Source organism: Dendropsophus ebraccatus, chromosome 12, assembly GCF_027789765.1.
Source record: "Dendropsophus ebraccatus isolate aDenEbr1 chromosome 12, aDenEbr1.pat, whole genome shotgun sequence".
Taxonomy (NCBI): Eukaryota; Metazoa; Chordata; class Amphibia; order Anura; family Hylidae; genus Dendropsophus; species Dendropsophus ebraccatus.
In genome coordinates, this window is record NC_091465.1 from 68,147,860 (window position 1) to 68,175,554 (window position 27,695).

Sequence of the window (27,695 nt, forward strand, 5' to 3'; positions counted from 1 at the left end):
ATTTGCTTAAAGAACAGCACAGGCCAGATATGTCCCTAACACCTCCTGGTGAGCAGAGAATTCTATAGTCACTAGAGATTAGTGAATAGAAATGATCGAACATAGGTAATAGTCTGTATCCCTGTTTCCAGGCGGTAGTCGGGCTGTCTGCACCTTCCCTATGGAACGGGAAGGCATCGGGAATCAAATGACGAAGGTTCGAGTTCGATCGAACCTGACAATTCCCGATGTTCAATCATCTCTATTAGTGAACCTCGAGCACACTCAGTTTCATCTGAACCAAAGCGTGAGGCATTTGATTACCGGTGGCTGAAGAAGTTGGATACAGCCCTAAGGTTGTCTGGAAAACAAGGATACAGCCATAGGCTATATCCATGTTTTGCAGGGCAGCATCCAACTTCTTCAGCTGCCGGTAATCAAATGCCACATGATCACCACCAACGTTTGCTCAACTGTACTTGCTACATTGCTATGTATGAACTGCTCTTTACTGAACCCCTGTTCTCTGTTTATCTGAGGAAGGAGATCATATAGAGAACTAAAGGATCCATATTAGAGATGAGCGAACCTGGAGCATGCTCGAGTCCATCCGAACCCGAACTTTCGGCATTTGATTAGCGGTGGCTGCTGAAGTTGGATAAAGCCCTAAGGCTATGTGGAAATCATGGATATAGTCATTGGCTGTATCCATGTTTTCCAGACAACCTTAGAGCTTTATCCAAGTTCAGCAGCCACCGCTAATCAAATACAGAATGTTCGGGTTCGGATGGACTCGAACCCGGTTCGCTCATCTCTAATCCATATACATGGCCGTGCTAGTGATTGAACCAATAGAATCATGGGTGATTACAAGTCTCCTAATTATAATTTATCCCTAATCTATCCAATATGGAAGAAAAGAAATACTTAAAAAAAAAACAAATGAAAAGTGAATAGAACGTCATGGCAGATTTTGGAAGGCATCTGCCTAGCCTGCCTATAGATAACATTTACAATCCGTCTCATACAGAAGAAGTCCTTTCTTGTTTCTTAGCCCTTGGTGACATAGATAAAAAGGAGGATCAGTCTATTTAGTAGATGAAATCCACTTATGGTATAAATATCTGTGCCGTTCAGGATGACGTCTGGCAGTAGGAGCCCCCTCTAAAGGCACCATCGATGGTAGTTGGCTAAGAGTATTTTGGTTTTATAGAAATTTTTTGTCCATCGTTCATCCTTCACGATCCATATATGAAGGTGCCATGACTGAAGAAGGTCCATGGTGTAATTGCCTTTCTTTCTACTTATTCGTTATATAGTGAATATAATTCTTTACAGTGATATTCCATGAAGATGTTGAATTCATAGTCATATAGTTGCCAGTGTCTCAAAACTTCATTGAAATAAGAGAAAACAAAAACATTTGGCAGAAGATGATGGTTGGCTTAAGAGAGTGTGGGCATGGTGGCCTCCACTTTCCTTTCGCTCAGAAATACACTAACATCAAACTGATAGGTCAGCTTCTTCTTCACCTTCCTGATCTCCCCAGTCTTGCCATAGTTGCGTAGAGCGCGAGCCATCTTCTGGTAGGTCATCTTCTTGCGGTTTCCCTTTTGTTGCCCCCATCGGTGAGCAAGCAGCTCTTTGTGCTTGGAGGAGAATTGGAAGGTCCCTCTCTCCCGATCCAACCACCAGATACAGTCTCTCATGTCACCATTCTGCAGGAGCTCCAGAAGAAACTTGTATAGTCGAACCTTCTTTCGAACAACTTCTGTAGAAGGATGATAGTAGATATTGGTTAGAGTTTCATACACAAACCAGTTCCTAAGCTACTGTCACGTAGGAGATTTCATACATTTTGAAGCATAACTTTTTTATGATAGTTTAGAGGGTGAACCTAAGCTGAAGTATTTGCACTGCTGTGTGCCGCAACGCTTTATGGTAGCCATATATTATTTTGATTCCTGGCTATGTCGCCAAGGTCATCTGTCTTGCTTGATTTATGCAACAGTCATATAATGATCTCTTTTTATTTTCATTTTGCTTGGATGCAGCATATAATGGTTGTTAACAGATGATCTATATTCTTGAACCCAACAACTCCAGAAACCTGCCATTCATTGATAAAGGTGAAGGATTAATGAGCCCGGTGCATGAACTTCGGGAGCTCCTTAGGTTGCATTCACACGTTCCATGTTCTGTCTGTGAAACATGGACGACATGGACGGTGAATGCCTGTCCTGGACTGTTTCCCCACTCAGCATGATGTAGCAACATCATGCCGGGAGCAAGGAAACCGTTTGAATTGTTGCGGCACTATAATTAAACTACTTATTGGAATCTAAAGCCCCCACCGGGCTTTAAGATCTCCAGCGCTCACACATCATGACCCAGCTAATGGATTGGCCACTCCAGTCACTGAGTAGCCAGCCCATGAGCTGGGACGTCATCACAGCTCTAGGTAAAATGCCTTCCGGTGGAATCCTGGGGCCGGTCCCACCACTCACTGCGGGCACAGGTAGAGGTAAGTTCATACTCCTGATAAAATTCCCCCCTGCCAGCTGCCAGATTTAAAAAAAGGCCGGACTTCTTCTTTAATTGCTATGTTTTATAACAAACCATTCCTTAGAGGACCTAGCTTATCGATAGGTTATAGATTTTAATGGGAACCATGTGCAAGGCAGCTCTTTATCAACACATTTTACAGTTAGCTTTCTCTTAAAATCAGTTTTTGACTCTGATAAGAAGCCTAAGAACATGAATGGGGATTTAAAGAGTAACTGCCAGCATGGATATGCATTTCTGAGTTGTCAGTTTCCCTTTAAGACAATCCAGACAACTCTGTAGAAGGAGAGGTAGACAACTGTTTCAGGGATTTTGCCTGCATGTATCAATACAGAACAAGGTGCTGACTGGCTGCAGAGAGGACTATTGTTATGGGACCAAATGGGTAATATTTCTTCTTGAAGAGGGCATCTTAAAGTTATTCATGCTTTAAGAAGTATATGCAAAGCAGCTTTTAGATGCCACCTTTCAGAGGTAGAGAAACAGCTGTATACAGATGGGTAAGCTCTCTTTCTGGAGAGTGGGAGAGTTTTCTGGCTTGGCTTATATGCTAAGCCATGTTCTAAGGCTTCTTGTCAAACACTAACTAAAGATGGCATCAAAAAGCTGGTGGCATATCCATCTTCCCAGAATTCCCAGTGAAACGTGAATGGCTTATATATATATCATATCTACACTTGACTCAAATACCTCGTTCATAATCTCCAAAGCCTTGTGGAGAATTCACACTAGATTCGCTATCTGACACCTGGAGATATGGGTCTGCAAACTCCTCTTCTCCAGAAAGGGAAGGACTCCGGTTACAAGGAATCTGATGGGTTACCAGGGTTTGAGGGTACTGGTTATAAGGCTGTAGGAAGAGAAGAGCCATCATTAATATAGGGGATGATCATAATCACCATAGATGAGAGCTGGATTGGATGAAAGACCATAGAAGCTTAGGGTCCATTTACACAGAAAGATTATCTGCCAAAGATTTGAAGCCAAAGACAGTAATGGATTTGAAAAGAGGAGAAATTTTAGGCTATAGTCTATTCCTGGATTTGGCTTCAAATCTTTGGCAGATAATCTTTCTGTGTAAATGGACCCTTAGACGGGTTGTAGTAAAATATCACATGAACCGCAATTAACCCTATAAAAGTAATAGGTGGTGGAAAGACAAAGTAAGTGGAGACCTAGTAACTGATCCCTCTGACCCTATAGGCTAACCAGAGCGGGGCGTCATTGTCTATAATGTCATGGGTCAGAATTAGCCTTGTTTATTAGATCCTTATGTGTTCACTACTTGAGATTGGGCACACTTCCTTTCCATCTGTCATAGTGTCTGATCATGACCTAACCATTCTACCTTGTGAAGAAATATATTGGGAAAGTGGTAATATAGAGTTACAGGGGGTATAATAGGAAGAAGCTAAGTGGAATCCTACACTGTAACTCAATAAAAGTCTAAATAAATGTCCCTCTCAGAGTAATATCCTCACCTCAGTATTGTATATGACCTCAGGTATCGGACACTGTGTCAGACATTGGGATGTCCCGTTTAGGTTCTGGCCGTTGTCTGGGCAGTAGTGGGAGTAGGCTCCCTGCACATAGGAAACCTGAACGTTTTGGAGCGGTGTTAGATGGCCGCTCTCATACTCCTCATAACAGGCATCTGGCGGATCCATCCAGTTCCAGAGAAAGTCTAGAATCAGACAAAAATGCAGTCAATCCATTGAAGAGGAGGAAGAAAGAAAAAAGAACAGACCCTGTACAGTCACTGTATTGTAGAAAAAAGGCCTATAGGTGGCCATACAGTGGTGTTCATTCCTCCAATAGTTATCTCTTTGACCTCCCTATACACATTAATAATTTCTATGTTTCCCCTGTGTGTGAGTGTGTGTGGGGGGAAAGGGGGCAGACAGCTCTGTTTGTGGTTTATCTCTCCCGGAAAAATAGGGATGGGTAATAAAAATCCATCACGCCCTTTTCTTCTCTCCATCGTCATCACCTGTTGGTGTTGAGTCAGGAGTCACCCATTCACGCTGGACAGTTGGCCGAGCCTGCAAAGTCAGTGGGTTTGGCCAACATTAGTCCAAGGTGTATAGGCACCATAGGTCGCAGTATAGATTCTGCCAAATGGAATAGGTGCAGAATACAAAACCAATGTTATTCTATGAAGATGTTCTCACCTCCAATTCTCTGCATGAATGCACTGGCATTTATATGTGTGTTGAAAAATAAGCAAAAGTCTATATCCCGTGTTACCAAGAAACCCCCCATATGTATGAGAATGATACCACCCCAAAAATATGTAAGTACATAATATCTGGGCCAATTATATATATAAAAAACTTGCAATATGAGAGTGCAAAAAAGCCTTCCACATACAGCACTAGAGGTTTGCATTTGGCCTGAGGAGGTTCATTCGGATTGATGTGATGGATGTTATTTCTGCCCTGACTGTACGTGCTGGGAGCGATAGAGAGCAGAACATTATCATAATCCTCTAATATAGAAAAGTTTCAGCAAACTTGTCATTTCTTAATTTACACGTTGGCTTAGTCGTTGACTGACAGCTGTCTCTGTATGCTTATACATGAAAGGCTGTCAGTCACTGAGTAGGACTGCCCACTGAACTCTGATCCAAGAATTGGCTAAGATGTAAATATATATACAGTATATATATATATATATATATATATATATATATATATATATATATATATTTATTTAACAACCACCACTACCACAACCAAAGACATCCAAGCAGAAAGTACCATAGAAGGAGACCATATGGTTGCAGTGGGACCCTTCCTAATACTTTTCTCATGGGGGCTGTTAATCTGAGCACATTAAGGGCCATGGAAAGAGTGTTGGGACCACCTAGCCTGTGGGGTGTACTGGCCAAGGATATTTGCGTACCCTCCAAACTACACACAGTGCTAAAGTGAATGTATGAAAGTTGGGAGCACCATCCAGGAATTGAGGGGTTAACCAGTATAATTCAAGTTTTAGTGGATAAGACAATAAAACTATAGAGAAATGCAGATAATGGAGACTGTGAGGTTACTGATAGGGAGGGGACAGAGCTGCCTTTGTTATTAAACTGTTAACAAGCTGCCAGCGGCCACTTTCCATACAACAGTCTTGCAAATTACCTAGAGGATTATTTGCATGTCACCTCGAGCCCTGACAAGGTCTTTGTATTTGTGCCCGATGCAGGAGAAAAGCTTTCTGGCCTCAGCATGACAGATCAATAACTGAGAGTGAACAGTAAGCAAGGACTGACGGGGTGGATAGTAATGGAGAAGGGACCCCAATAAAATCATCCCCTACTGGGGCTCCTTCATGTTCCCCATACCGATGTAGGGGAAAGGAGCTCTTTTTTTACTTTTATTATCTTCAGAAACAGCGCCACCATTGTGTATGGGCTGTGGCTGGTATTACAGTTAACACTGACAGTTCACTAACAGCAAGCAGAGTTTTAAGAAAAATATATAAATATAATAATTTTTTCCGGCTTTATGTATATGAAGATTTTCTTGTATTTATTTTTTCTAAAAGATACAGTGACTTGGTGAGGCTTCTGCAGCTGATGAGTAATGTAGTCACATGTAGTACGGAGAGTCCCCTGTGTCTTGTTTCATTACTGTGTAACCAAGCTTGTCATAGACCGCCACTTGTGACGTTCTCGAGAATACTAGAATAGCTATTATATTATTATAGAAGCTGATGGAGAGTTTTATAACATTGGTGAGCCAGCCATAATGTCAGAAGGTAAAAATAGGAAGACCAGCACTTCTATGACTCTCAATCCTGCTCCACACTGATGAGGGGCAACACCCCGAAACAGCTGTATGTGGATGGTTACCTGGCCTTGGTTTTTCCCTTGTCATTACATTGACTTATAAGGCCACTTAATATGGTGGTTTTGGTGGTTTCCTAACAGGAGCTGCCCCTTGGCTGGGTCCTTCCCGGAGGGATATCTGGCTAGTCCTGTGTTTTGAGACTCTTCATTGAGACTCCACGGGTTCCTCTTTTGCAGTCTCATAGACTACAACATAGAGGGCCACAACTTGTACATGTGCAATAAGAAATGGCTGATAACAGAGAACAACATCCTCATTTATAGATTCTATCTATGGATCTATAGGTTCCAGCAATGTCAGGTTATGTGGATGAAGCTCTAGCACTCTCAGAAACCCATAAATCCTCCTGGAGGAGATGACACAGCGACACAGCACAGAAGTCTATTGTTACACATCGGATATCTTTCTCATTTAACTATCAAATAGTCATGATATAAAAACTCATAAAGTATTGTGTGTGGTAACAGAGAATAATTGGGGGGGGGGGGGGGGGGGGGGGGGGGGGGCATTTTACCTATTTGAGGCTCGGGCTCAATGGTCTGTGTTAAGTTACCAGAATGCTTTTCGAAGTTCTCCAAGTCTTGAAGCATCGTATCAGGATACTGAAAAAAGAGGACAATGGGTGATGATGACTATGAAAGATGCGTAAAAACTGTACAAATGGAAAATAAGATGTTCCTGTAGCTTATTAAGCACCTATCTCCATTAGGGCTCACAAACTAGATTTCTCTCTTTCAGATAAACTGGTACATTTAGGAGGGATCCCGCACCAAGAATATACAGAGTCCATGCGGATATCGTCCTTGGTCACATTCCAACCCAGGACCCCAAAGCTGGAAGGGAACAAGGCTAACCAATGTTGTCTACTGCCCAGTGGTGGCTGGCTCTTATCGTGTATCCATGGGCCTGAGATAGCTGGGTGTCACATTATTGCATCAATGGCCCTGGTTGTAGCTGGGCCCAGTTTTGGCTGGGTCTCATTATATTTATAGATTTGGTTGTGGTTTGGGTCTCAATGTTGTATATATGGCCCTGGTTGTAGCTGGGCCACATTATTGTATGAATGGCCCTGGTTGTGGGTCTAATTATTGTATTTTAGGGCCCAGTTTTGGCTGGGTCTCGTTGTATTTATAGGTTTGGTTGTGGCTTCGGTCTCAATGTTGTATATATGGCTCTGGTTGTAGCTAGGTGACTTAATTGTATCAATGGGCTTGGTATATCAGGGTCTCATTATTGTATCTATAGCCCCAATTGAGGCTGGATCACATTATTTTATCTATTGGCCTGGTTGTAGCTGGGTCACATTACTGTATCTATGGGCCCAGTTTTGGCTGGCTCATATTATTGCATCTATGGGCCCGGTTTTGGCTGGGTTACATTATTGTATCTATGGGCCCGGTTTTGGCTGGGTCATATTATTGCATCTATGGGCCCGGTTTTGGCTGGGTCTCATTATTGCATCTATGGGCCCGGTTTTGGCTGGGTCACATTATTGTATCTATGGGCCTGGTTTTGGCTGGGTCACATTATTGTATCTATGGGCCCGGTTTTGGCTGGGTCACATTACTGTATCTATGGGCCTGGTTTTGGCTGGACCATATTATTGCATCTATGGGCCCGGTTTTGGCTGGGTCTCATTATTGCATCTATGGGCCCGGTTTTGGCTGGGTCACATTATTGTATCTATGGGCCTGGTTTTGGCTGGGTCACATTATTGTATCTATGGGCCCGGTTTTGGCTGGGTCACATTACTGTATCTATGGGCCTGGTTTTGGCTGGGCCACATTATTGTATCTATGGGCCCGGTTTTGGCTGGGTCATATTATTGCATCTATGGGCCCGGTTTTGGCTGGGTCACATTATTGTATCTATGGGCCCGGTTTTGGCTGGGTCTCATTATTGCATCTATGGGCCCGGTTTTGGCTGGGTCACATTATTGTATCTATGGGCCTGGTTTTGGCTGGGTCACATTATTGTATCTATGGGCCCGGTTTTGGCTGGGTCACATTATTGTATCTATGGGCCCGGGTTTTGGCTGGGTCTCATTATTGCATCTATGGGCCCGGTTTTGGCTGGGTCACATCATTGTATCTATGGGCCTGGTTTTGGCTGGGTCACATTATTGTATCTATGGGCCCGGTTTTGGCTGGGTCACATTATTGTATCTATGGGCCCGGTTTTGGCTGGGTTACATTATTGTATCTATGGGCCCGGTTTTGGCTGGGTCACATTATTGTATCTATGGGCCTGGTTTTGGCTGGGTCACATTATTGTATCTATGGGCCCGGTTTTGGCTGGGTCACATTATTGTATCTATGGGCCCGGTTTTGGCTGGGTCACATTATTGTATCTATGGGCCCGGTTTTGGCTTTGTCTCATTGTATTTGTAGGTTTGGGGCTCAATGTTGTATCTATGGGCCCGGCTGTGGGACTCGGCCTCATTAGAGGTGGATATGCCATAACTATCATTTAAGTGTCCCCAATGAGTCAACTTATTTAGAAAAAAATGTCCAAGTACATGATTTTATACTTGAAAGGTTAAAAAGCACAGTTATATAGTAGGGAAGAGAAAAAAAACTGTGTTATCTGTTTCATCGCTGTGTCCTGCCTGGTGCTACTGATAAACATGAAAATAGAGGCAGGCTATTATTAGTCTCCTGTAGCCGCCGCACGCAGTGCATACCCGGCTGCCAGTGCAAATAGGCTCACTATGTATTTATACATTGCCTTGATCATTTAGGAGAAATGCTGGGAGTTGTAGTTTTGTCCCAGCTTGTGCACCACAGGATGATGCCCTCTCGCTGCTCACATCAACTTACCTACAATCCTAATAATTCACCGTTCTTTGCGCTGCTGCTGGTGTGTCACATGACCTGTGTCACCATATCTTCCGTCCAGTGAGGTCCCTTATACTTAGCTTATATGTCATGTGACACACCAACAGAGCAGCTAATGGCGCATTTTAGGGAGCTTAAATTAACTGAACAGATCAATGAATGTAATAAAGATGCATTGAAAGGTCCATTTTATGGCTTTATCCTCACTGAGCTGAATCTAATGATCCACAGTACTGAGTGACATCACTCCATGCTGCCGTTGCCAGACATCACAGCTCCAAACTGAGAAAGATATCCAACGTGTTTCTGAGGAACTCTCCGCCTTCTTCAGGAGAATAGCTCCTCTGTAATGTACTAGAACCCTGGAGAAGGAGGATGATTCCTCAGGAACTCCATTGAGTTTAGACCCGTGCTGCTTGGCATTGAAGCATGGAGTGATGTGAGAGACTGGGATCAGTGAGGATATGCTATGAGCCACAGCGCTCCTCAGAAGTAAGGCCCTAATATACATCTGCATACTGTCTGCCATTGTGGACAGTTTAGAACCTATTGCATTCTATGGCTGGCCGCAAAAAAAATAAATCTTTTAAGCTATGAGCACTTGTTCTCCTGGCCATTAACTTGCTGCAGTATATGGGTTCTTTAAAAAGTCTATGGGCCTGTTTCCTGCAGCCTGGAGAGGGCTGAGGGCTTCTTATCACTCATTCTAGCTATTAGGATGGGTCTAAGCACCCAGATCCCAACACATCAAGACCTATTACATGTCCAAGTTTTTTTTTTTTTTAATAACAGTGACACTTTAAGATCCATCAACAGCAATTTGTTATAACTTTCCAAATGGCATCTGCAGATTTAGGCTATGTTCACACATCGTAAAAAAACTGGCCGTTCTGTTACCTGGCCGGTTGGCAGTATGGCCGGTCTTGGAAAAGATCATCCCGGCCGGTACTGCAGTACCGACCGGATGATCTTTGCAGCCGCAGAGTCCTGATGCATTCGCGCACGCCCTTATCATAACTCCCCACAGCACACTATGGAGCGTACGGCAGGAGCCGCTCGCTCCATAGTGTGTACTGACAGGGTTTTCTGAGGCCACTATTCATGGAATAGCAGCCACAGAAAACTGACATTTCAGTTTTTTACGGCGCCGCAAGAGATATTGGCTGAAGCGTATACTATGTGTAAACGCTCCGCCCGGGATTCCATAGAAGACTAGGCAAGTTATCTTGCAACAACAGCCGTACTTTTCCGAAAAGACACGTTGTGTGAACATAGCCTTGGTCTTTATTTCAGCCGCAAATTACTAAAACTTATATACCATACACTTTATTAAGTATATACAACTTTTTCTGATTTAGATGCATACACATATACAAATATAAGGATTACTTACCGAGCAACCGAAAGTACCGTCCAAACTGTGGAAAGAAAAGAAAAGAAGTCATATATGATGTCCAGACGGCGGCACCCAGCACTACTTCAATGCTTCCTAGCAGACGATAAATGTCCTTATCACACTTCCTGGAATAGTGTCAGCGAATAAGACACAAGCTAGAAATAAGTAGTCTCTCTTTTTTTTTTAACCACTATATTCAGAAACTTATGAAAGAACCCAACAGGAATCCAGAGACATATCCATTGTTATCCTTTGAAGGTTGCTATTCTGTTTTTGTATACAGATGTAGCAGAGCTAAGTGTGTTATTAAAGAAGTTGTCCGCCTGAACATCTCCCTGTCTATCCCCACATCATGGATAGGGAAGGTAAAGGAAATTGCTGAAAGCTTGATCCACAGCGAACATATGATCATCATTGTCTATGATTGTTCACTGATATAATTTGGTGATACTCCCAATCTACTGCTATTATATTGTAATATTACAGTGCCTAGTGCCAAATTACTAACTCAGACCTCCCCTGTATAAAGTCAGAAGCCGCCCTAAATAGCAGCAATGTAAAGACTTCTAGCTTTTCCATCCTTATCTAGTAGAGTCCTCTGTATGTAAATAGACATATAGCTTAAAGGGGTTATTCAGTGCTACAAAAACATGGCCACTTTTTCCCTCTCTTGTCTCCAGATTGGGTGAGGTTTCAAACTCAGTTCCATTGAAGTAAATGGAGCTTAATTGCAAACCACACCTGAACTGGAGACAAAAGAAGGGGGAAAAGTGGCCATGTTTTTATAGCGCTGGATAACCCCTTTAATCGGTAGAGGTGGACTAAAGTTATTTCTCCATATACAGTAGAACCAAAAATCATGTAAGATCTTAAAGCGAATGTACTACCAGGGACACCGCTTTGTGTCATGAGCAGACCGATTTCCATGCTTAGTGCCAGTCTATTCTTGTGCACCGGCCCGGCACAAGACACTGGGGGTGAGCCCGCCGGCCCCTATTGGGACGAAACCTTCCGTTCTGTAGTGCGGCTCCATTAGAATCAATTGAGCCGCATCACAGAGGAGAAGGGAGATCGTCACACTCAGGGCCAGCAGGCTTATCTCCAGTGCCTTGTGCCGGGCCGGTGCTCGGGAATAGACTGGCACCCTGCAATGAATCTGAAACACGTCGGCATCTTTTATGAAATTTGTGCGCACTTGTTTGTTTTCCCTGAAGTTTTTTCTTGGTCTGTTCAGTCGGTGGCTCATCCTGTATACATACTCCATAAGGACTGGGTGAGCCGTCACTCTTATTCTGATAGTCCCAGATTTATTTTAAGGGTACAAACCCACACACCGTATACACAGCAGATACGCAACAAATACGCAGCAAATACGCAGCAGATTTGTTGGTACAGATTTGATGCTGTGTTCAGTTATTTAGATCTAATCTGCTGCGTATTTGCTGCGTATTTGCTGCGTGTTTGCTGCGTGTTTGCTGCGTGTTTGCTGCGTATCGCAACAGTAAATACGCTGCTTATACGGTGTGTGGGTTTATACCCTTACTGTAACATCTCTTGCTTTACAGCCACATTTTTTCCCTATAAGAATTTATCACCTTGTTTTTTTATTCTATATAATTCCCATGCAGCAATCTGTATCTCCTACAATGGTTCAGAGTTTTGTGATTATTGTGTTTTGCCATTTTGAATCCATTGACACTGGACACATCCCAATGTGTTCAGACAGAATCCAGATGGATGGATTAGGCAACATTTTAAAGCCTAATATATAAAGCACTCCACTCTCTGACTCGACCTTTCGGAGGCAGCTTCTTCTACAAGTCAATGTTTGATGCCTTAGAAAATGACCTAGGCTTAAACTCTCCTTCTGGAAAGTTGGCTGGCCTAGGCTGGGTTTACAAGTTGACCTATGAAAAAAGGATGCTGCAGGTAGGCTGATGTGACCAAAAAAAGTATACGTCCAAGAAATGGACAGAACATAGTCACATCAAGACTACATCCTGCCCATTCAAGTCAACAGGTCTGTCAGCCACTTGCCAGGCTACATGTCAGGCTGACTGCAGCATCCTTTTTTCATGGGTCAACTTGGGAACCAAGTCTAAGCCATCCAACTTTCCAGGAGAGTTTAAGCCTAGGTCATGTTCTAAGGCATCAAACATTGACTTTTAGAAGAAGCTGCCCCCGAAAGGTCGAGTCAGAGAGCTGCTTTGTATATTACTGTTCCCAAAATTTCCATTGGAGCATGAATGGTCTTGTAAGTAAGATAGAAAAAAAAAGAAGACATTGACCGGAGTCCTGTAAAAAGGATATCTAGGAGGGGGTGACAGTCAGTATATTATTGGGTGTCTTAGAAGAATTAGACAAGCATAGGTGACCATACCCATAAAACTGGACTGAGAGCAATAGTGGAAAAACATATGAGAATCTGATAGAAACAATGAAATCTAAGGCCGACTCCAGTTCTATGTGGGTCCTTGGGGGAAAGGACCCTATCAGTCCCCTTGTTTTCCCCACCATAACTTTATAAGCATAGAAATGGTTTAACCAGATTGCATTCGGCCCTATTCTGCTGTATTAAGTCATTTAGTTATACTGCATAGTGATACAGGAGATAGCATTGCACCATAGCACACAAGTAGACAGGTTTGGCATTCAGGGTTCTTGGAAAGCTGGTTCCTGGGACCCATCTGCCGCTCTTTGCTGAGTGTCGATGTTTAGCTTCCCTTTTTCTCAGAGTAAAATACAGTCACACAAGTCAGCGTCTTACAAGTGTGTCTGCCATGAAGTGGACACTGCGCTCAGCACACATATGGATGTATTCATATACAGCCCTATAGGAATCAGTGGAGGGCTAAATGGAAAGTGCAACCCGACAGTAAAGCTAGACTTATGCGTCATTGGCCCCGCCTTTTATTTCATGGATCGCGGCTCCTACAGTTCCATTCGCCCACATTAGGTCTCATTCTGTGCATCTCTCTGCCCCCGGGGAGACCATTTGCATAGCAGCGAAAGGGTGATACTATAAAAGTAACTGAAATCTAATGCTGTTTGCTGTAATTTAACACAATGACACAGAAAGAAAATTCACCACAGAAACACAAGGTTGAAGGTTACTGCTCCACTATCATCCAAGGTCTAAATTTGGCACTTACTCATCTTTAGTGCATTGGCAAATATTATCATTCACCATCTTGGTCCTGCACAGAGATGCGCTGCAAAACCACAATGAAACGTGTGCAAGCCCTGGACATAGATGTCAAGAGATACAAGGGCCAAGTATAGTATGCAGGACAAGGTGTGACAGGGAGAAACCATCTGTAATTCTCAGAAGGTTCTGCAGGGGCCTGCGTCTATATTGAGTCAATGTAAAGGTTCTGCCTGCACCAAGCAAGCAGGTACTATACTGACCACTAGGGGGAGCTGGTGAAAATCTTACTGGGTGCAAAATACACTGTAACTACACTGATCCAAGGATGTCCAGGCTGACAGCGCTCAAGTTGGGGGGATGCTGCCGGGGTATGTGCCCTGTGCATCTTTAATTGTGGGCAAGGGGGCGCTATAACATGGGTTATTTAGATACATGGCTATAGCAGAAGACTGAATTCCCCTCTATTCCCTCATAAGTATTGGTAGGCTATCTATCTATCTATCTACGTAAAGATGTTCCGCAGCACACCAGCATAGGTGAATATGGTGATTATTTATTGCAAGTAGTACAAAAATACAGAGAGATGCGACGTTTCGACCCTCTCACAGGGTCTTTATCAAGCATGCTTGATAAAGACCCTGTGAGAGGGTCGAAAAGTCGCATCTCTCTGTATTTTTGTACTACTTGCAATAAATAATCACCATATTCACCTATGCTGGTGTGCTGCGGAACATCTTTACGTATTATTGGGGATCCCCAGGCCGGGGGACTGACTTTGTACAGCACCCGCTTCATCAAGCTCTGGATGTGCGGCTTTTTCCTGTATCTATCTATCTATCTATCTATCTATCTATCTATCTATCATCTATCTATCATCTATCTATCTATCTATCATCCATCTATCTATTATCCATCTCTTATCTATCTATCTATCTATCTATTATCTATTTTATATCTATCTCCTATCTATCTATCTATAAATTGATCAATAGTCAATACATAAATAACGTAACGTTAACCATGCCGTCCTGTATGAATACAAATAAGATGCTACTAATAGAAGGTAATCTTGGAGACAACACAGGTAAGAATTCTTTCTATCATCACGTGCAGCAGTCAATGTTCACCACCATTTCATCTAGAACTATATTTAAGCCTATCTATTTTTACCATTCTTTCTGGGCCTAAAACAGTTTCTCATTGTGTAGAGATCAATATTTTAGGAATCATTAATACATTGTGAATCACATCGCCACATCCCGGCAGCTCACACTGTGCAAAGTGCAGTCATGGGAGCGAAATATGGGGAAAACACAAAAAAACTATACAAAGAATAAACTGGATGACAATGTGCAGATCACATTATACATGCCGTACCGTATACTGGAGCTCAGCACTAAATACTAGGAGCTCTAGTCTCAGCTCTAAGCAAACATAATGATGGGTGGTGGTATTATACAGTAAGTCTTGATATTGATTATCTATCTATCTATCTATCTATCTATCTACATATCCCACAGGCACCCATACAGATGTAGCCCACACTGTTATCTGTGGTTAGGATAGACACATGAGTGGGGTTGTCCATACTACATACCTTTACAGTGGCACACAAATGATGTATAGTTAAATAACGCAGTCAACTCTGCTACATCTGTTTGCATTAAGGAACAATATCATGAGGATAAATAAGAACCCCATCACCTACCGTAGTGAATCCAGAGAGATCATCTCTATGGCAGGACAGTGGTGTTAGCTGTAGACTACAGGATACTCAGTGTTGGTAGCACCCCCTGCACACTGTGGAATATCACATCTGTACCTGAGGCGTGCTTTTTAACTTTTTGCTTGAGGGAGGGACAAAAGCCATAGGAGGAGTCACATAGGTTTTACAATAGAGGACATGTGCCCAGGCTTCAGAGCCAGCCCCTACCACCTACCTATACCAGAGGATACAGGGATTACAACCTCTCAGAGGAAAGGAACCAGTCGGGATCTTAGGACCCAAGTGATCTTCTTGATTTTGACCTCTTTACAGTCCAAACTTTATTACTTTGCTGTCTACACTGTAGGACGCTTTGCTTCTTTCAGGAAAAGTTGTGGTTTTAAGTCCAGAAGGAAGGAACACTTTTTTTTTTAAATAAATATTTACAGCCAGTTTTAGTGAAAATGGTAAATATTTGTAATGAAATACTCTTAGTTTTTTCATTTTTTTTTTATGCACTACCACAAACTAAGTTTGCAGCATTATTCTATGGGTTGCTATAATTCCAGCAATACCAAATATGTGTCTCGGGCCCCAGGAACAGGATAGTTAAGGGCCATTGGGCCAAGTCAGATTTTCTTTTTTTTTCCCTCATCAAAATTGTATTTTTCCCATCAAAGTTGTATGACACTATAGGGGGTTTGGTTAATTTATTATTCAAACATTGAAAAAATTATCATTTAATTTTTTTTTATTAACATATATAAATAGCTTGAGCTGCGGTTTACAATTAAGCATAATCATATACAATTTTACAGGTTATCCATAAATATTCCCTATTGATATTCAATCACATCTTATGTCGTTCCAAAATCATAAGAAATTTCTCCATATGACCAGTATGCTCATAGAACAAAGTATGCAAGGCGAAACATAATAAAATAACCAACTAGTAGAGTAACAGAAGGGCTGGCAGACGGGTTTCATTAGAGAAGAAGTTTGCTTCCATGGAGTCTCCTCTGGAGTAAATTACATTGTGGAATATGGTGGTAGTATGGGGTTATTATTGACATTATACTGATGTACCTTCTATCTAGCCCATGTAGAGTAAAAGCGTTTAACAGAATTATTTCCAATTACAATAATTGTCTCATAAGTATAACTCCTTTACACCAAAGCGATCACCTCTTTCACTTCTGGTTTTGCTTCTTGTTCCCAATATCATGTCAGAACCAATTTAGACATAGAACAGATCTTAAACATGATCTTTTTAATAATTTTGTATTTATTTAATTTATCTATCTATCTCTATCTATCTATCTCCTATCTATCTATCTATCTATCTATCTATCTATCTATCTATCTATCTACTATCTATCTATCTATCTCCTATCTATCTATCTATCTATCTATCTATCTATCTCCTATCTATCTATCTATCTATCTATCTATCTATCTATCTATCTCCTATCTATCTATCTATCTATCTCCTATCTATCTATCTATCTATCTATCTATCTATCTATCTATCTATCTATCTATCTATCTATCTCCTATCTATCTATCTATCTATCTATCTATCTATCTATCTATCTATCTATCTATCTCCTATCTATCTATCTATCTATCTATCTATCTATCTATCTATCTATCTCCTATCTATCTATCTATCTATCTATCTATCTATCTATCTATCTATCTCCTATCTATCTGTCTATCTATCTATCTAGATTCTTTGTATCTTGGAGCAGCACTACTCAGGAACAGGGTGGGTGCCAGCAGGTATAGTCCAGACAAGACTTCACTTAGTAATTGTAGAAAATTAGTAATTTGTAGAAAACTCCAAAGGTAACAGTTAAAGTGTTCTTTTATTCCATAGTGGAACAGCACAGCACAGTGTTAAATGGCGACGTTTCTACGACCTCCGATCTATCTATTTATCTATCTATCTATTATCTATCTATCTATCTATCTATCTATCTATCTATCTATTATCCATCTCCTATCTATCTATCTATCTATCATCTATTTTATATCTATCTCCTATCTATCTATCTATCTATAAATTGATCAATAGTCAATACATAAATAACGTAACGTAAACCATGCCGTCCTGTATGACTACAAATAAGATGCTACTAATAGAAGGTAATCTTGGAGACAACACAGGTAAGAATTCTTTCTATCATCACATGCAGCAGTGATGAAAAAGATGACGGAGGTCGTTGAAACGTCGCCATTTAACACTGTGCTGTTCCACTATGGAATAAAAGAACACTTTAACTGTTACCTTTGGAGTGCTGTGGGCGATTTTCTACAATATCTATCTATCTATCTATCTATCTATCTCCTATCTATCTATCTATCTATCTATCTATCTATCTATCTATCTATCTCCTATCTATCTATCTATCTATCTATCTATCTATCTATCTGTCTATCTCCTATCTATCTATCTATCTATCTATCTATCTATCTATCTGTCTCATGTATCTATCATCTAACCATCCATCCATCCTAATTGTGACCACCATTAATCATGCAGTTGAACACAAAGCATTGTTCATTCTAAAGTGGAAGCAAGGTGACTGTTCTTCCAAGGGGTGAAAAAAGTGGAGGTCTCACAATCCCTGACCCCATAATCTCTATTGCACCTATCTCAACCTTTGAGAACCACCAGAGACACTGACATACAGTCCATAGAGGTGAACACTACTGTCAGCATCCCTGTGTGCACAGTATACAGTGAGGACAGATATCGGAGCGGTGTACTGTAATGTGTAACCTCATTGATAGGGAAGTTCTGTGTTTGCTTTGTGTATAGCCGGAGTTTATTTTTATTATAATAACACTGAGCGGTAAGTTCCTGAAATGTGAAAGTGGAGCCGCAGATTGTTTTGTGTTGTTTGTTTAATTAGATTTTATAACATTTCAGAATAGAAGCCGAAAAGCCCAGGTAAAATACTAAGAATGGGTTATACCAGTATAGGCCGCCAGTATCCAGTAGGTGTGGGTCCGCCTGCTGTGAAGGAGAACATATAAGACAGGTGATCAGCTCTCCACCATTGGCCAGGCATTAAGGGTCCTATTAGACAAAGCGATTTTTCGTTTTCTCTGATTAACGATTCCAAAAGATTTGCGAACGATAGGCCATGATTTTATGGTCAGCTCAAAAGATGTGATCGACATAAGAATGAATTTTTGTTAGTTATTTGATCATTGCCTGCATCCACACCGAAAGATTATCGTTTAAATTTGACCGATATAACGATTTTTCGCACGATAATCCTAAGTGATCAGGTCTCATGCATTGGCTCTGGCACATGAGCTGGATCAGCTGGATACAGACTCATGATATTTAGTCTCCAGGTAAGTATAAAAGTCTAAAACATACATTAATGCATAGTGCCAAAATGTTAAAGAGGATGTACCACCAGGTACATCCTCTTTAACCTGAAGCCACGGATCGAACTGCACCGTTCTATGCACCGGAACCTGCCGGTGCTCAAGCACTTGAGGTAGGCCGGGCAGCCCCCAGTGGGAGGGTATTCCCTCCCCTCCATGATGCGGCACCCTTAGAATGAATGGAGCCGCGTCATACAGGGGAGGGAATTCCCACCCACTGGGGGCGGCCCGGCCTACCTCCAGTGCTTGAGCACCGGCCGTTTCCGGTGCATAGAACGTTCGATCCGTGGCTTCAGGTTAAAGAGGATGTACCTGGTGTTTTTTTATTCATGGCTAACTTAGCTAGAGGGATCTTCGACTGTCTGTGGCTACAAGCAAGTGAGGTAGACGCTTTCTTGCGAACAATCGCTGTATTGTTTATGCAGCCATTTAAGTAGAATGCTATCAGCCGCACATCCCTTGTTTGCACAGGAAGATGTGCGGGCAATAAACAATAATTTATAGGGCTGCATAAAAGCTGTGATCACTGATCGCTGACACTTTTTCACCGGCCGATCGTCGAAGTTCATTACCAATAATCGGTCCGTGTAAAAGGGTCCTTCGTTGGTTACGCATCAGGGATTGCTCAAATGTTTTAGCATGATGTATGTTTTAGAAGCTATGTTTCAGTTAAGAACACTTTTAGTGCACATTCACACTTGCCTTATGCTGCAGTGTTATCAGTGTAGATTTCAGCGATGAATTTATATCGGTAAAATCAGCACCATGAAACCTGCAGCGTTAAATCTGCAGTATAATTACAGCCATAAACGCCTTACAGCATGACCTCTACCGAGCTGTTCATCTCTTTTACCGTATCTAGTTGCTAGGCATAGTGTCGGACTGGCCCACCAGAGGGCCGGAGAATCCTCCGGTGGGCCCCCAGCTTTAGAACCTGCACAAACACTGACTGACTTGTTTTTTTTCTCACTGGTTCTTCATTGGTGGGCCCCCAGGATCATTTCCTCTGGTGGGCCCCAGATACCCCAGTCCGACACTGTAGGGATACAGTTTCTAACAAGTGATCTTCAATTGGGTTGCCAGGCTGTAACCAGTAACAAGTAACCAGTCTGTCTCAGATTATTTAGGTCCTTAGGGCCCCATACACTTTATACAAAAGTCGGCCAAACCCGCTGACGGCTAAGAGTATCTAGGGGCCTACGGACTCTCCTCCGAAAGATTATATATATTTCGGGAAGAGGGTGCCCATAGCAACCAATCACAGCTCAGCTTTCAAATATTCATGAGTCCTGGTAATCTGAAAGCTGAGCTGTGATTGGTTGTAATGGGCAACAAAGCACATTCTTATTATAAGACGATAAATCTCCCCAGCTGTTCTTTTAGATTAGTGACTTTTGTGGTTATTGCACATATACTGCATGTCATGGGTTGCATGATATCTATCTGCATTATAATGCAATATAAGGCACTGGAGATAACTGTGATGTCAGCTTTTTAACTGTTTAGATGCCACACTCAATAGAGATAGTGGCATCTGAACAGTTATCACAGCTGTCATTGGTGGTGTAGTGAGTTTTCACAGAGCCAATCTAATAATTCAGTGCTGTCCCTATACATTGCATTGATCTATGTAACAATTAATGGACTTTTTTTTTAGCCCCCTAAGGGGTTAAAAAGTGTTAACGATGAGAAGAGGTTGATCAGAATTTTTAGCAGGGGAGGAGGTTTTTTATATTTTTAAAAATATAAAAAACCTCCTCCCCTCCTAAAAATTCTGATCAACCTCCTTTCCTATAAAAAAAAAAAAGGTGGGAAAGAAATCCCAAATTGTAGTTGTTTGGGGACATCATAGTAAAAAAAATGTAAGGGTCTTATATGGTAAAGGAGGAAGAAAGCATAAGCCACAAATCGAAGCTTGTGTGGTTTGGGAATGGGGTTAAGAAACTGCATTTATACATTTGTTTGAAAAATTATAAATACACATTCATTCATGATAAATTGTATTGTGATATAGGAGTCAGTAAAAAAAAAAAACCTTCAATCACACTCCGGAGTCTGACAACTGAAATACAAATCAATAAAAGAGAATGTCAGACAGATATTGGCAAATAGTGAGCCCCCCCCCCTCCCCAACCCGCTCAGCCAATCACTGGCCACGGCGCTGTCCTGCTTCAGTCAGTGATTGGCTGAGCAGGCTGTCACCGTCTCGGAGGTAAAGACCATTGCTGGAGACCCAAAGACACTAAGGTGTTATTTTCCCACAAACTCTAAAACTATGAATGCCCCTATAATAAGCCAAACTAGAAACTTCCCAGAAGGGGCAGCCATCTATAGACAGTTGATTTGGGGTTGGTGCCCCTCATCCTGCAGGTTGGATGGAGAGAGGCCTATAAAGCAAAGTATAGCCAGGTATAGAATAGTGCAAGGCCAATTACAATTAGGAAAAACATTTTGCTTCTGTATCTTTAAAAGATAGACTTAGTGATAAGGGTCTTATTAAGCAACAATGAATGGGTGGTCAGACAGCCAGACCCCAGACTTCCTGCCTCATGGCGAGTATTCAGGATGAGAAGGTGCAGGGTTTCTTATCTGGTGTTTGCATTAATGGCTGATAAGGAGGACACTGCAACCTGCCAACATGTAGAAGACTGGTGCAGGGAACAATGATCAGTGATCTCCAACCTGTAGCACTGCGACTGTTGCATAACTACTACTCCCAGCAGGCTCTGACAGTAGCAGGATTCTTAATGCCCTATTAAAAGGAATGATTATCGGTCGTATTCAGTCGATATCGGCCGATAATCGTTTCGTGTAATAGAAGGCAAACGATTATCCGACATGAACGATGTCGGCTGAACGTTGCAGTCGTTTGTCTTTCAACATGTTAAAAGACAAACTACTCATACAGCAACAATCTGCTGCTGTCGCTCCATAGAAAGGAAGTGGCGGCAGCAGACCGCCGCTATCCCCTATGGGCTGCCTGGACGATCTAGCGATCACCTGGGCAGCATTTCCCCGTGGCCTCCCCTGTACTCTCCCGCTTGCTGCTGTTGCGCGTAGTAGCCGTGGCAGCGAGTGGGGAATGAGGAGCAGAAGAACGCTGACAGTGCTCGATTACTCCTCTAGTCGCCTAGTGTAATAGGGGCTTTGATTTTTATTCCCTATTACAGTATTCCCCACTAATAGCTAAGAGGACATATGAAGCTATGGGTAACCACGAAAGTGGATCCTAAGAACCTCAGAGCTGTTCCCCTATAGGGTTGTCCCACTGATTTGCATTTAACATGTCTAATCATGTGGGTCATTGCTTAGAAAGATTTGCAATGCTGTAAGGAGCAGGACACCTGTCAAAATTATGGGTGTTCTGCTCCTGCCTTTTGTTGTGTGTGTCTCTCCTATTTGTTTTTCAGATATCGGCATCCTGGGGATTACATCGGCTTGGTGGACTACGTTGATGACCAGCAGACTGTTTATATATATATATATATATATATATATATATATATATATATATATATAATGGTCAACAAGGGGTGTTGAAGTGCTTTTATTTGAATAAAAAATATGTTTTCATTGTGTATTGTCTTTTTTCTTTACAGGATTAGTAGTCAGAGAGATGGCATCTATTACTAAGCTGGGACTTAGTGTTAGCTGGTAAAATGGGCAACACTAACCCTCTATTATTACCCCAGTACCCACCGCACCAGGGGGACTAGAATAAGGATCCCCCAAATACATTAGATGGTCAGAAACCATCAGAAAAGGGTGCATGCAGCACCATAATAGTAATAATGCCTCTTCATCAAAATAATAAACTTACATTTTCTCCTCACTGCTGTAGTAAAGTGTTGTGGGCATGCTTTGTGATCAGTGTGCAGGGAGAGGCAGAGGTAATGGTAGTGGTACAGTCTGTATTATGTGTACAGTATATTTTCTGATAACATATTACCTGTAAGATAAAAAAATGAACAGACAATAGTAGGACGATAGATAGATAAATAGATAGATAGATAGATAGATAGATAGATAGATAGATAGATAGAAAGATAGGAGATAGATAGATAGATAGGAGATAGATAGATAGATAGATAGATAGATAGATAGATAGATAGGAGATAGATGATAGATAGATAGATAGATAGATAGATGATAGATAGATAATAGATAGATAGATAATAGATAGATAGATAATAGATAGATAGATAGATAGATAGTTAATAGATAGATAGTTAATAGATAGATATATATATAGATGATAGATAGATAGATAGATAGATAGATAGATAGATAGATAGATAGATAGATAGATAGATAGGAGATAGATAGATAATAGATAGGAGATAGATGATAGATAGATAGTTAATAGATAGATATATAGATAGATAGATAGATAATAGATAGATATATAGATAGATAATAGATAGATAGATAGATAATAGATAGGAGATAGATAGATAGATAGATAGATAGATAGATAGATAGGAGATAGATAGATAGATAATAGATAGATAGATAGATAGATAGATAGATTGGAAGGAGATAGATAGATAGATAGATAGATAGATAGATAGATAGATAGATAGATAGATAGATAGGAGATAGATAGAAGATAGATAGATAGAAAGGAGATAGATAGATAGATAGATAGGAGATAGATAGAAGATAGATAGATAGATAGATAGGAGATAGATAGATAGGAGATAGATAGATAGATAGATAGATAGATAGATAGATAGATAGATAGATAGGAGATAGATAGATAGATAGATAGATAGATAGATAGATAGATAGATAGGAGATAGATAGATAGATAGATAGATAGATAGATAGATAGATAGATAGACAGACAGCTAGCTAGCTATAGAGCATGAGGCAGTATAGGCACCATAGGCTTTTCAGCAATAATGGTGGGACTATTTCACTAGTGTCACATGTTGTGATTACGCAAAAGAATAGAGACAGTGGTAAGGTATTGCATACATCCACTATACAGTGCAATATTGGGATCAAGTCACCCTCATTAAGTTTTGGTTCTTTTACCAGCTACTAGTCTTATACCCAGTTCAGGTTGTGCCCTGTATTATTCTTCAAACAAAGACTACAGAATATGCACGGTTATCACGGTAAATGGCTGCACAGTAGCTATGTATACCACATTATACATCAACCTTAGAAGAAAGTACATAGAAAACCAAACTGGCACATCAAAAGCTCAATGTTTACAATATCTTCAAAAGACAAATACAAAAAAAAGTGTAATATCTACACAGACATACACTCTCAATCCCATAAAAACAGTAAAAGGAGAAGTTTTCTGTCAGGCATTTTTTTTCAAAAGAGCTGCACCCACCTCCCCGCCTCCAGCGCACGGGTCCGCTGTCTCCTGCTCCAGTTCCCCGGCAGCTTCCTGGTCTATGCGGGGACCCGGGTCAAGACATGTCAGCCTGCTCAGCCAGTCAGAAGCCAAGCAGGGGACAGCGGACGCCTGCGGTGGAGCCGGGGAGGTAGGTGCATGTTGTTATAAAAAAATATTTTGAAAAAAATTCTCAACGTCGGACTTCTCCTTTGAAATTCCCCATATACATGGACAGCTCTGGTAGCCCTGTCCTACATAAGTTAGTAGGGTGACCCCATACTGTATAAACGTATTAATGGATGTAAAGTAACACCAAACTCCATCCTATTAGTACATACAAAAAGTGCTGAGTGCCAATGGTAAACAATTTTTAAAAATAAGATAAATTCTGCACACTAGTGAACAAAAAGAAAAAATATAACACACAGTGACAAGAATAAGGAGGAACAGTAAAGATATTGACAATAATGGAGTATGGGGTAACCCTGGTCAGGGTACACGGAACCCCATGCAGGGTCACTTATCCAGGACAGGGTAGGGGTTGCTCTTACCACAGCTACTCCGTATATGGGGAATTTTAAGCAGGTATTATTAGTATTTACACATTTATTGGCCATGGCTGATTGAATGGAGTGGGATTTGTCATGTACATACAACAGATTCAGCCACATGTTGGTACCCCTTGGCAAATGCAAGCACTGAAACACACGTCGGTGGTCCAGGGACTGATGTGCAATTACTCTTCTAGGTAAAATATGTATTTCATAGCACTTTACTATTTCTGTTGATTAGAATATCTAATGCACTTTGCATTTTATTACTATATTGTATAAGCCTGGGTTCACACTACATTTTTGCTATCCGTTTTGCAAAAACGGATGGAGAAACAGAGAAACTTGTGTGCATCTGTTCTGATCCATTTTTTCATTGATCTCTATTATAAAATAACAGATCAAAACGCATACACAAAACACAAAAACGTAGTCAACCACATTTCTGTGTACGATATAAAAACTGATGTATAATGCAAGTCAGTGGAAAAGCAGATCAAAACAGATGCACACAAATGTATGTTTTTCCATTCATTTTTTTTTTTTTTTTGCAAAAACGGATTGCAAAAACGTAGTGTGAACCCAGCCTTAGTAAAGTGTACATATCTTTCACACTGTGATATGAGATATACTCTGTATACTTACAAATAGATTGGATTACATTATTGTCCACACTTTTTCAGTACTGATTCCTCCAGTTTTAATTGTTTTTATTTTTATGTTTAATAAAGTAATAATGTAATTTATTAATATTGTGGTGGTTTGGCTTTGTTGTGAGTTGGTAGTCTATATGCTTATGCCAGCAACCACTTAAGGTTATTATTAACCCTCACTACATAAAGGGAATCTGTCACTAGGTTTATGTTGCTTTAAATGAGGGCAGCATAAACTAGTGACAGAAATGCTAAACAGATCGGTGTATTACTTATATCATTCTGTTCAGCCGTTCTCCTAATATGCAGGAGAACAGGATTCTTGCCACACCCCTCCCCCCGCCCTCCAGCTGCTGATTGACAGGTGACTGCCTATACACAGCATGGATGGATAACTGCCAATAAGCAGCTGGTGGGCGGAGTTTTCTGCTTCCCATGAATATCCAGGACTACTGGGCTCATGCACATAATGGAGAGGACTACTTATTGTCCAAGTTATTCAGGAGGATATCTCTTGATCAGCTGCACAGAACAATGTAAGTGATACACTAGTCTGTTCAGCTTCTCTTACACTAGTTTATGCTCCCCTGACATAGGACACTATAAACCTGCTGACAGAGTCTATTTAAGTATTACATGTTACATACCATATTTATACAGTACTTTAAAGCATTGAGGGTGTGCTCTCTAGTTTTTTGCTTTTTTTTTTTTTTTTTTTGCTATTTTCTTCCTATAAGGCTGCTGTGTTATTTTTCCACATGATTTCATGATATGAATAAATGGGGACATTTGAATTAGCCCTGTGTGCTGTGTCCAATACTTTGTACTATGTGTACGTGTTTCAGATATTATGTGTTAGTAAGTGGTATGAGTTAGGAATATGGCACTTTTGAATAGTTATAGATATAGGTTATCATGTCATTACAATTCTCTTATGTGGGATAGTTAGGGATGAGTAAATCTATAGTACTAGCAAAGTACTTGGCTAGGCTCAGTGGTCAGCTTGGCAGCCTTTAAACTCTGTGCCGCTCAGCTCCAGTTGCCTGAAAAAGCCGGATCCAGTCCTGGGAAACGTCTCCCATTGTGAAGGTGGTTATATTCATACCAATGGCGAGGTGCTGGTATTTGTGCTCATGTGAAGGAGCGTGTATTTATGCCCAGGGCTGCAGACCCTTGGTTAGTTGCTGCTGTGCTATACAGAGACTTCTGCTGTAGGAGTGACGCTCTCAAGAGGAAAGTCCATGCGACAACATAATGTTACAGGTCAGGGTGTAACAAGCTTCTGCGCAATGTAAGGGAGTCCTGTGTTGGGTCACAGAAACTAATGCTGGTGCTTTTAAGGAACACTTCTGCTCAGAGATGGTGGTCTAGTCCAAGGGACTGTGAGTGGCCAAGAGTTGGCTTGAGAGTTCTCTCTTTCTACACTGAGCGATTTTTAACGATTAACGACTAACGATCGCAAACAAGATTGATTATCGTTAACCTGAAACCGTTCACCATATTACACAGAACGATCGTCGTTACAATCATTACTATGATCCTTATTGCGATTGTTACTATGACCCACTACTCCATCTGATCCCAGCAAAACAATGAACAATGTGCAATTACACTGAACGATTAGTAAAAAAAATGCAGAACTCGAGCGAACGAATGTCGAATTACAGCGAATGATTAACAATAATTTTAGGTTCAGATGTAAATAGAGATGAGCGAGTCCATCCGAACCTGAACTTTCGGCATTTGATTAGCGGTGGCTGCTGAAGTTGGATAAAGCCCTAAGGCTATGTGGAAAACATGGATATAGTCATTGGCTGTACCTATGTTTTCTAGACAACCTTAGAGCTTTATCCAAGTTCAGCAGCCGCAGCTAATCAAATACCGAACGATCGGGTTCGGATGGACTCGAACCCGAACCTGGTTCGCTCATCTCTAGATGTAAATCAATGATCAACGACATACGAACGATTTTTCGATCGTTGCCTGCAATTACACAGAACGATTATCGCTTAAATTTGAACGATATAACAATTTTTCGCACGATAATTGTCCCGTGTAATAGGGCCCTTATTGGGACAGCAGCTCAAGGACTGTGCTTAATGCTAATATTTGTCTGTAACTTTTCAAGAATTGTGCCAGGAAGATTTTATACTGCTAATTGTTTGTCTGGATTTGTTGCAAGTAGCCAAGTAAAAACCCAGAGTTACTACAAGTGATTGTGTATGTGTGTCCATGAGAGTCCCCCTGGA

At 41.2% G+C, this 27,695-nt stretch overlaps 1 protein-coding gene across 1 annotated transcript; it reads right to left on the minus strand.

Annotated features, from left to right (window-relative positions):
• Positions 1 to 845: 845 nt before the first annotated feature.
• Positions 846 to 15,569, minus strand: LOC138769201 (transcription factor Spi-B-like). Its single transcript, XM_069947499.1, has 6 exons — positions 15,485 to 15,569; positions 10,626 to 10,650; positions 6,910 to 6,997; positions 4,026 to 4,228; positions 3,235 to 3,394; positions 846 to 1,750 (listed from the first exon to the last, which is right to left on the minus strand). The coding sequence occupies exons 1-6, from the start codon at positions 15,505 to 15,507 to the stop codon at positions 1,425 to 1,427; spliced, it is 825 nt and encodes a 274-aa protein (XP_069803600.1). The 5' UTR covers positions 15,508 to 15,569; the 3' UTR covers positions 846 to 1,424.
• Between the last annotated feature and the right edge of the window lie 12,126 nt (positions 15,570 to 27,695).